Source organism: Anabrus simplex, chromosome 6, assembly GCF_040414725.1.
Source record: "Anabrus simplex isolate iqAnaSimp1 chromosome 6, ASM4041472v1, whole genome shotgun sequence".
Taxonomy (NCBI): Eukaryota; Metazoa; Arthropoda; class Insecta; order Orthoptera; family Tettigoniidae; genus Anabrus; species Anabrus simplex.
Genome location: NC_090270.1, coordinates 286,435,232 through 286,447,380, shown reverse-complemented (window position 1 = coordinate 286,447,380; position 12,149 = coordinate 286,435,232). Strand labels below are relative to the sequence as shown.

Sequence of the window (12,149 nt, the reverse complement as noted above, 5' to 3'; positions counted from 1 at the left end):
ATCTCATATAAGAAAGGTGGTTTGAAAATTAGAAGAACTGTGTACAGATGGAAGTGGAGGGACAGGAAAATAAAAAAATTAAACCAGTTTTAAAAATGAAGCATGCAAGGCCGGTTCAATGTAAGAGGCCAGTGCAATAAATAACCAAACCTTGAAAATAACTTTATGGGGCTTACCTGCTACATAGTTAGCATTGTCTCCTTGTAAGTCTGCTCCTCCTCTGTTAATACATCACTCCCAATGTTGTTTTCACCTATGAAAGGAGTTCTGGGAGGATCGCATGCAATTTCATTTGTGATTTTGTTTTGATCTCTTCAGTTGTCTGAAATCATCATCCTTTTAGGGTGAATTTCAGTTTGAGGAAGGAAAATAGTCTGTTGGGGCTAAGTCAGGTGAGGGCAGATTGGGAAATACAGTTAGCTTTGTGTTTGTAAAAAATTTGATGTAACTTAAAAGCTTTCCAGTCTGTCAAACACACAAGTTCAATATAAATATTACCCTACAGCATACCTGTAAAAAAATTTTTTTAAAAAAACAACACACTATTGAACAAGAAATAAAAATGACATGTTTTGTTCTTAAAAGAACATCATCAGATTCTCTCAAGTCACACTCAATATTTGGAAATATTTATGTATATTTCTGTACAAACACCTATGAATCTGAAATTTAGAACTTATCTTAATGAAGTCCTGCTCTGTCTCCAGGTTTTTAAAAAAAACATTGTTCTTTCATTGGCTCGAACCCAAACTGGCTGCCAGTTTTCTGATCCTCATTACATCACATCCTCTACCCTGACCAGGTCAAGGACATGCTGCATTTCCCTTCAGGTGCTTTACCCTAAGTGTTCCCTTAATACTGTGGTCCGTGGACCTGTGGGGGACCACGATGATGATCCAAGGGGTCCACAATAATAATGTAAGTTGTAAGTACTTGAAAAGCAAAATTTTATTGTACATAGACCATAATACTAAATTTAATAACTAGCGGTAGCAACAGAATACAGAAAGCTTCCAAACTCTATCTAAAAGTTACAAGTTGGAACTCCATTGTCCATTGTTTAAAAAAATTAATTATTTTGTCATTGGTAGTGTGGAGGTCAACACTGACCCACCCTGATCTCAGCCTTTATACAGGGGTCTGCTGAAAGCAGCTCAAACTAATTTTTGTGATTCTGCAATAAAATGACACGTGAACAGTTTAAAACATATGGGAGTAGGACACAAAGTTATTCGCTGTATGTGTGACTGTCTTCAATGTCAGGTTCTTCACAGACTAATGCCCGGTGAGCAGCTGTGACTGTGCGAAAATCTTCAGGAGTAAAATCGTCACTTTCCACATAATGGGATCACTTTCGACAAAAAAGTCACTATTAATGTCTAAATCATCTCAAAATTCAAGGATAGTAGAATCAATCAGCCTTCAACATGACCCAGCCATTATGAGAAAAAGATGACGCAAGCACATGCAACAACGGAGTAATGAGAAGATGTAAAACTATAGTACAGAAAGTACAGCGAACATACGATATACCAAAGAAACGAAATAAACTCTAAATTAAACTGACTGCAAGATCGAATTGTTGTATTCATATGCTTGTGTTGTTACAATGTTCAGAGAGTGTATAGTTGTGATCTGACTATATACGAGAATCCGTATATGTGAACTAGCAAGATACCTGTGCTTCGCTACGGTGTTATAATGAAATTTATAATTGAATACTTAACGTTTTATATATAATCTGCTGCGTCGATTGGAGCCCTGCAAATGAAGCAGACGTGTGTGCGGAGTGCTGAGTGTTGTGGCGTAAGCATAATGGGAATAAGCATAGAACTCTACCGAGCGGTCATCGGCCGATGGAACAATCGAATAAAATATCAGGTATGTGGTTTAAAATGTGATATAAAATACTCTGAAATCGTGCTGGCAGCGTTAGTGATTGCTGCATTATTAGTAATTGGAGGAGTGGAAAGCAACCCTGGGCCACTGAATTGGGAAGATATAGCTAAGATCAAGGAGGTGATAAAAGAGGGCAGCCAAACAGACACAACGAGGGAGCTCATTATGGCACAGAATAAAGATATTCAGGATATGAAAGACAGCCTTCGGGGTGATATGGCAGGTATAAAAGAATCTCTAGATAAATACCAGGAAGAAATGAAAATTGCTAAGGAACACCGACTGGTATTGGAGCAGCGCACACGGGAGCTGGAGATGCAGGTCCGGAAATCAGTGCTTGCCCAACGTAGCAGATGTCTGGTCATACATGGGATTAAGGACAATAGAAGTGAGGACAAACTGGCGTTACTAGATGCTGTGTTGGAAGTGTTCACACAAGGAGTGAAAGTAAATTGCACAAAATCCGATGTGGATGACGTGCAGAGAATAGGAAGGATCCAAGGGAACAGACCGATTAAAGTACAATTGGTATCTGGAATGAAAACCCACCAAATTCTCCAGAATGCCAGGAATTTAAAAGGGACGGAAGTCTGGATCCAGAGACCTGGGAATTGAAGAAAGGAAAGAGATGAAAATCCTACGATTCCACTTGGGGAGAGCAAAAAGGGAGGGCCTTACAGCGTTTATTAGAGGCAAGAGACTATTCATCACAGGCGATGGTTGGAGAAAGAACTACACGCCATCCCAGCTGGAAGCCCTGGCGCGAGGAGGAAGTGTGGTACCGGTGCAACACGGAAGAAAGAATGATGACGTGCAGGAAACAGGAGCAGAGCTCGTGTCGCCAAGGTTGCTGACACCTACTGACAGTGAGGGCGTTGCCACTACTACGGAGAGACGACCTGTACGTAATTGTTTAACACCTGATAAGGAACCGGGTAATAGCTCGTGTACTACTCCGGTAGCTGAAAAAAGCAGCTGCAGGACAGAGGACGATAAGAAAAAGAAGCAGGGACAGAGCTTGAAGGACTTATGGGCTTAGAAGGGAGTGTTCTCAGATGGAAAAGGTAATAAACGGGAAGGAAAGAAGTTAGGGGAAATTTATAGTTCCCCTCATGGAAGTATAGTCTGTCTGTTAGGTCATCAGCCCAGAGGCTGGTTGGATCCTCAAATAGCACCACCAAAGGTTATGCGGTTATAAGGAAACCGCAAAAACCAATGGCAGCACCAAAATGAGGCGTACTAGGCAAGCCGAGGAGTGAGGTAGTTTGCCATTGCTTTCCTCACTGGGTCAGAAAGTGCTATTGCAGCACGACTGACCCTATGAGCAACACCTTTCATAACACTCAGATGCACTAGCCGTGCTCTGAATGTCATTACTTAGCACCACCCATACCCCAGCAGCTTCCAAACTGTCACAGCCATGGATGAGACTGGGACTTTGGTGAAAGCTACACTTTATTCTGGCCTGTGCCAAGAGATGGATACAAAAGTACTGTATCCATCAAGAAATGGCAGCAGGCAACGGAAGTATAGTACAAATTGATAAAACAATAAACACACGTAGTAAAACAGGTAGTGTCTCAGATAATAGGAAAGTGAAATAACTAGCATTGAAAATTGGTTTTGTAAATATAGAAGGCATATTAAGTAAACTGGGGAATGATGGAGTGTCTGAGCTTGTGGAAAATTTTGAGATATTTGCTTTTTTAGAAACATGGATGCCGGAAGGAAAGATTTTAACATGGAAGGGCTATGTTACGAGAAGTGTAATAAAAAGAAAACGAGGGACTCGAGGGAGAATTCCGGGAGGAATAACACTTCTGATAAAGGAAGAGTTTAGTAGTCAGATAGAAGAATTGCCTAACGATATGCAAGATGTAATTTGGATCAAACTTAAACTGGAAGGGAGTAAACAGAGATACATATGCTTAGCCTTTATATATAACCATCCGATGGGGTCACCGTATACCAATGTGAACTTTTTTGAGGATTTAATAGAGGAGATTAACCTAATGAGAGGTAAATATGAAGAAGCAGGAATCATTATGTTGGGGGATTGGAACGCACGAATTGGAGAGTCAATCCCCGCATATAGTAAAGAAGGAATAGAGCCAATGAGAGGTAGCAGAAACAGTCGGGATAAGGAACGTAATGTATATGGGGATAAACTACTAGAACTATGTACCGGAGAGAATTTATATATTCTAAATGGATGGTGGCGGGGAGATGAAACGGGAAAGCTAACATATATTACAGAGCAGGGAGGTAGTGTAATTGATTTGGTTGTGTGTACGGGAGATATTTTAGAGATGGTAAAGGAAATGGAGATATTAGAATGGGCCGAATCACATCATTCCCCGGTATCTGTTACACTAGAAGTATATGAGAAAGAACAGGAGGAACGTAACACTGTAACAGAAAAAGATAATATTAGGATAATTAATAAATACAAGTGGTGCGAGAATACCCCAAAAAGAGTAGAGTCATATTTAAAGGGAGAAGAATTCCAGATAATTAAGAGTGGAATAGAGGTTGCGTTACTGAGTAGTTAGGTGGACTTAGCGGTAGAACTGGTAGAGAAACCCTTTAAAACTATAGCTCATGTGAAAAGGAAACAGAATAATAATAAAGATAAAAGGAAAGGATGGTACAATGATGTGTGTAAAACAAAGAAAATGGAGGTGATTAGAGCCCGAAAGGCATATAGAAAAGAGGGGGAGCCTAAAGTTCGGGCACACTATTGGAAACTAAGAAAAGAATATAAAGTGTTGTTAATAGAGCAAAAGAGGGTATGGCAACATGAGGAGGCAAAATTAATAAACATAGACTGTAAGAATAATCAAAGTGATAAGGTATGGAATAGAATTAACAAAATAAGTAGAGGTGAGAGAGGATATGCCAATGTTAAAATTGAGAATGGAGTCTGGATTGATTATTTTAATAAATTGCTAGGAGGACAGGATACTTGGATAAATAATAGAACATATATGGATATCTCGAGGGGCTTAGAGATTTGTATCCCCTGCTTAGATGAAGAAATAACAGAACGTGAGGTTTTAGAAATGATTTGAAAGGTCAAATGTAGGAAAGCGGAGGGCTTCAGTGGTATAACTAATGAATTTTGGAAAGAAGCAGTAAAAAGTCAACAAATGCTGGAAATATTAGTAAAATTGTTCAATAGGATATTTGATTCTTTTGAGTTTTCTAAGGCATGGCAGACAGGTATAATATGTCCAATTTACAAGAAGCGTGGGGAGAGAAGTAATCCAAACAACTACAGAGGTATAACACTATTGGACTCCCTAAGTAAATTATATACAGGAATTCTGGCAAATAGACTGATGAAATGGGCAGAAGAATTCTCCATCCTCTCGAAATATCAAAGTGGTTTCAGAAAATGCAGGAGAACAATAGATAACATCATGATTGTAAAAACAATAATAGATAAGTATATAAAACCGAAAGCAGGAAAATTATATATATCGGCTATAGATTTTGAAAAGGCCTTTGACACAGTCAGCAGGGGTGCATTGTTCGCAAAATTACGCCTATTAGGGGTATCTAGTAAGATGGTACAAGCATTGGAGGCAGTTTACCGAAGGGTGCAATGCAGTATAAGGGTAGGTGATGGGGTAGCATGTGGTCAAATAGATTCTTTATTGGGTTTGAAACAAGGATGTAAGCTATCTCCTATTTTATTTCTGTTATTGATAAACGATATATTAAATGGACATAGAGGTGATAACTGGATGAGTCCAGTTTTAGTAAATCAAGAAATACCAGGCCTAATTTTCGCGGACGATGTCCTGCTGATGACGTTAACGGCCGGAGGCATGCAAAAGAGCATTAATGCTGTGACAGAGTTTGCTAAAACGTGGTCATTAAAAATTAACATTTCCAAGACGAAAGTTCTGATCTGTAAGAATGAACAATGGACGATTGATGGTTGTCAAGTGGAGGTCACAAATAGATTAGAGTACCTGGAAATATATATAGCAAACAACGGGAAGTGGATCCATCAAATAAAACAAGCCAAATGGAAAGGTCTTGCAGCATTATCAGTAATTAGAATTCTTGAAAATAAATTCCCAAATATAGACTATAAGATTCAGAGAAATGTCCTGCAAGCCGTAGTTAAAAATCAAATGCTTTATGGAGCTGAGCTATGGGGTGTAGAGAAAGAGTGTGAGATGCTGAATCAGGTTATAAGCAAGTTCTGTAAAATTGTAATGGGGTTACCAAATTGTACAGCAAATTTTGGAGTAAGATTAATATGTGAAGAAAATATCCAAGTAGATGTTCTTAAGAGAGTTCTGAAATATCTGTTGAGATTGAAAGGAAGAGAGGGTGGCGAGCTTCTGCAGATCGCATATCAACATCAAAGAGATAATATCCAGGGAGAGTATTGGTCAACGAAAATCAGAAGTATATTAGATAGGTTGGGATATGGAAGTTATTGGGAGAGGTTGGAAAGATCAACGAATAAACTAATCATTAGACAACTCAGAGATATTCAAAGACAGTGGTTGGTATCCGAGTGTAGAAGCAAGGCGACCCTCTCAGAGTTTATTAGGATAAGGCAGGATATGAACATAAATATTGTGAGTGTAAATAGAAGAGAAATCAGGGGTTTGATATGGTGGTTAATGGGAATTTACAAGAATAGGGGATGGATTAAAGTGAAAGATGCAACAAGATGCCTTCTCCGTGGTGAAAACAGAGAAGAATTTCACATGTTGAAATCATGTAAAGAAACCATAGTGGTGAGAAGGAAATTTTTGAATAACAAGGAACAATATATGATAAATGAGGATGAGAATGGCTGTAGGATTATTAAGATGATAAGCAAAGAATGGTATAAACCTGGTAATCTCAGTAAACTGTTAATCGTAATTAGAAATTCATGTAGAAGAGTGTTGAAAGAGCCTACAATGAGGGTAGGTCATATTACGGATGGATACTTGTGTTGCGAACCGATTAGTTAAGAAATTGCCAATAGGGCTATGTAGTAAAAGGAATATTAGTATATGTAGCACTGTAAAGTCGATATGTTAGTAAGACATAACGTAATTAACTGTCAAACTGTTTGTAATGAGACAGGGCCCAATGGATATAATGTTTCATCCTCAGCTGCTGGTGATCCGTGGCTGTAGGTTGATAACATTCACTCATTCATTCACTACTCATTCCACATATATTATTCATTCAATCATTTATTTAATTCATAACAAGGGCTCTCTCCCCAGTTACTGGTTATCCGTACTGGGAGGGATGAGTATTTTTTCCTAACATGCATGCATGAATATCCATATACCCATTCATAAATCCATCCATACGTGTTTTCTCAATACAGTTAGGGAATTGGTAATTAATTAATTAATTCATTTATTCATACACTCATGTAGATAATCGTAGGTGTGGCCCTTGCACGTGGAATGGCGATCCGCCTGTGCATAAGGGCACTATTTTAGATAGGGAATCATAGCCAATTAATTAATTAATTCATACATTTATGTAAGGCTATAACCGAAGTAGGACGGGATAGGACGGGCCTATCCCAATCGAATATGTAGAGTGATCTAAATGCAACAGAGAAAGAAGAATAGGGAGGGGGGCACATGGGGTGCGGGATTTCCGCTTACGTGTGCCTCGCAGAAATTAGGGAATGGTGAGAAATTAGTGTTTGATAGCTATTAGATCAGGTGGGGTCTTCCGTTTGGGCCTCAAGGGAAAGGGCCGGAAGTGTTATCCTTGGGAAGGTGGCTCCTTTTTCTCACCAGGGGTGGATAACACGACCGGGCAGTAGTCATGCATAATCCCATCCATGCATTTATCCTGCCAACCGAATGCTCTCTCCTCAGTTGGTGGCTATCCGTGACTGGGAGGGAAGTGTTCATGCATTTATTCACGCATGCATGACAATATTATTCGGTCATGGAATCATTAAAAAAAAAAAAAGAAAACCTCATTCATGCATTTATGTACACCTATGTATAGTGTCTGTGAAAATGGAGGAGAACTCTGTACAGACTTATGATAAATAAATAAATATATATAATCTGCTGAAATTCGCGATCTAACCCGTTTTCTGAGAGAATCCACCAAAATTCGTGATCTGACTCGTTTTCTGAGAGATTACGCCAAAGTTCCTCCCATTTTTCAATCTTTCTTTCCAGCAATCGATTTCATATTTCCTAGGCTAGGTCCAGGTATTCCACCCGGCCAGTTGGGTCCCTAAATCTTTCCTATAAGCATTTTAATATGGATCAAACAATTGAGGAGATCCGGCGTAGTGTCGTCTTGGGTGCCTTGGCGGTACTGAACCCACGGTCGGACTGCAATCGTAGTCATTACCCGGCCAGGACCCATTTCCGGTGTGGTCCGCACATTTTGACGACATTCCAGAACATTATTTATTATTTACCTATTATTTTGGATACAAAACTTTCTGAAGAAAATTGTATTCGAAGTGCACTAGATAAGATACATTTTTGATGAAACCAATAAAGAGTTCTGGCAGCATATCCATTTTTAAGGGTCCCAGAGGCACAATTTTTGGACTTGCTCTTTTTGATTTTAAAACTGCCTGTTCATCAGGTAAGTTATTATATACGTATTATAATACTGTATATACATGAATAATCTCCACATTTTTTTTTTCAAAACTTGGTGGTGAAAAGTTGAGGTGCAGGTATTATTTGCATCAAGACTGGGCAGTGGCCTGACATACAGAAATCTAGAAGCTAGTATTTTTCTAGCAACTCCATTCCCACCATAAGCGAGAAGAATGCCGCATTCAAATCGACATGTCGCATTTTTGCACGGCATCGGTCTAAACCGTGTGTGTTTAGGATGACTGGTGTGAGTTCTTTTTATAAATCGTTCATTGGCTCCACATTATTGAAGAGGGCAGAGCAAATTGGTAATTGTGCTGAAGGAAGAAAATACAATGTCGATTAGAATTGAATATGTGATTGGATTTATTTTTATGTTATCTGAAGCTATCTATTTTCAGTTTTGACTCAGTTATTTTATTACTGTTAGGTTCTTAAGTCTGCCAAAACTAAGTTTGAAAAAGAAACAACTTAAACTTTTACGGGTATAATTCTGTTATCATATGTTTTCCTTTCCAGATAGTGTATAAATTTATTTATTTCAAAATTAGTTTCAGCAGACTGAAGAACCTAAGTTACAAATTATGTGACTGGAGGAAAAACAAAGCTTGTCTTGAACAGGCAAACAATAACCACCAGACATTTTACTGTATTAGCAATGTTTCCAGAAACTGAAAACAGGGTATGCAATATAAGTGACTGTAAACATACAGTTTGCATGTATGGTCATGAGTAAAATTTGAAGTTTGAAAGCAATAGGAAGAGAGTTAAAAATTATGGGTTGTAAGGCTAACCATGGATGGATTGCATGTTTGTGAATCAAGAGACTTCAGTTTTTATTTGAAAACTGGAAATGTACAATGCCTCCCAGCCAATTATGAAGAAAAGATTGTGAATTTCTCTAGATTTCTTTATCGGTTTCTGCCAGAGAAATTTATATTTACTCTCACAAACTTGTAATGCAGACCAGATGCCAATGTATTTTGAAATGCTGCTGGACTATAGGCCTACTAATGAAGATTACAACATGCCAGGCAAATGCCAGGGGCTGTACCTTAATTAAGGCCACAGCCGCTTCCTTCCAACTCCTAGCCCTACTCCATTGTAGGTGCAATGTAAAGCCAATTGTAAGAAAGATAAAGTTACAGTATGACAATTTGCTTCATAATGCTTCATAATTTAATAATTTATTGTACTGTAGACTTCATAGTTTTCAGTATAAACATTCAACAAAGGTATACAAAAATTCTCTCTCTAAAATTTTGGATTATTCATGTATATACAGTAATTATGGTGGAAGAATTACTGAAATTAGTTTGGTTGTTTTGAGATGATGCTCAACATACAAAGAAACTCTCAAACATTCTGTCTTTATGATAGTAGCTGAGATTACATTTTATGGATATTGTTACAGAGTCACCGCAAAAGTGCTATAATGGAGGTATTTATCTTGAGGAGACCAAGGAATGCATTTGTCCTTCTGGATTTACAGGACTTAAATGTGAAGAGGGTGAGTAGTATCTTTGTTCCTTATTTTGTAAAGTAGCATCTGTTACTTACTTTTAAGGTCAGTACTTCCCAGGTTTACAATGACTAATGATACTGTGTTAAAGATAGTCCTGCCAGAATGTTGGTTTTGGAGTAATATCTGAAATTACAATACATCTGAAAATACAGTAGAAGTCTGCTATAACAAGTACGGCATATAACGAGAACCCCGTTATAACAACAGTTTTTTGTCTGTCCCTTCAAAATTCCTTTATTAAACTGTATATTATCCTTTGGTTACAGCAAGAGCCCTATCACTGACGCATCCGTTATTACGAGCGATTAAGTGTGTGTGACTTTTTTCCTTACCTATGTTTATGCAGCCAGCGATTATATTACATGTGATCAATCATCTTTAATATCTTTTCCTCGTTATGTCCACTAACATGCTGTCTCGTCGACATTTGAAGGCAATGTCGAAGTCAATTAGTAATACCCATCGATTGCTGTTCCATAAAGAAAAATGGAAATGAAAGAGGAGAATATGTTTGCATAATAAATTTGTAAATGTGTCCGATAGCAGTTGTTAACTCATTAAAAATAAAGACTGAAGTAAATGATCACTTAATTTTAATGTTAAATACTGCAATTAAGTAAGAATGGGATACACCTCAAGATGTGGCAGAGTGCATCATTGATTTCAGTAGTTAGTTTTATATTTTCTCGCGTCTGGTTAAATTTCGGAATGTAAATTTATAGCAAGAAATTTATAATTTTCTTGCTAGCACTTGAAACATGTTTTCATGATACATATGGCATGGTTAAGTTAGGTTAGGTGACGCTGTTTGAATAAGAAAACCGATATGTTTGCCACAAAATGCTATCGATCATCTTCAGTACGGTTTCGTTTTCTCGCTATGTGCACTTGCGAACTCTTGTCAACATTCGAAGGTGATGTCAGAGTCTATTAGTAATACCCGTCAGCTACTGTTCTATAAAGAAAGTTAGAAATGAAGGGAACATGTTTTTGTAATAAATACATAAATAATGTGGTCGATAGCATTTGTTAACTCATTAGAAATAAAGGGCTAAGTAAACGGTCACTTAATTTTAATATTCTACACTGACATTAAGTAAGAATGCGATACACCTCAAGAAATGGCAGAGCGCATCACTGATTTCTAAGTTTAGACTATATTTTCTCGCGTCTGGTTAACTTTCGGTAAGGCTATTCCCCTCTAAATTTACAGTGAGAAGGTTATCAATTTTCTACTGCCGCTTGATATATGTTTCCATGGTACATATGCGGTTAAGTTAGGTGACACTGTTTGAATAAGAAAACTGAAGCGTTTGCCACAAAATTCAATCTTTGACATTCGAAGGCGATGTCAGAGTCGATTAGTAGTACCTGTTGACTGCTGTTCTCTAAAAGAAAATTAAAAATGAAAGAGGATAACACACTTTCATAATAAAGCGTAAATAACGTGGCTGATAGCAGTTGTTAACTTGTTAGAAATAAAGGATGAAGTAAACGATTGCTTAATTTTAATGTTATATACTGAAATTAAGTAAGAATGTGATACACCTCAAAATATAGCAGCATACACCACTGATTTCAGAAGATAGCTCATATTTTCTCGTGTCTTCGAAAAGGCTGTTCCCATGTAAATTTGTAGCGAGGAGGTTTATCATTTCTCTACGTGTGCTTAAAATATGTTTTCAAGATACACATACGGTTAGGTTAGGTGACGCTGTTTGAAGAAGAAAACTGGAATGTTTGCCACAGAGGTCTCTGGAGTGATACTAGAGTTTTTTCAGAATGAAATTAAATATACACTTTCACGTCATATTGGATGTCGAAAAATAACTAATGAGTAAGCTGTAGTTTGGATATCGTCCACGAAAACGCAAGTTTTGAACAAATTAATTGCCATTTTGAACTGATTTTAATGTGTATAGGTTTTTTCCTGACTTTTATATAAAATGAGATATAACGACAATCCGCTACAGTGAGTATATTTTTCACCGTTATGAATTTTCGTTATAAGAGACTTCTATTGTACATGTTACTAATCTTTGAGGACTGTTGCAATTATGCCTGAATTTTAACAAATATATGTTACTAGTCTTTGAGAATTGTTTACAGAG

The 12,149-nt window shown here is 37.6% G+C and overlaps 1 protein-coding gene across 1 annotated transcript in view; it reads left to right on the top strand.

Annotated features, from left to right (window-relative positions):
• Nucleotides 1-12,149, top strand: part of LOC136876467 (uncharacterized) — a 484,774-nt gene that overhangs the window by 294,557 nt on the left and 178,068 nt on the right. Inside the window, exon 11 of the mRNA XM_068228446.1 lies at nt 9,928-10,023. Coding sequence (XP_068084547.1) covers nt 9,928-10,023 — 96 coding nt within the window. The remainder of the gene's footprint in view (nt 1-9,927; nt 10,024-12,149) is intronic.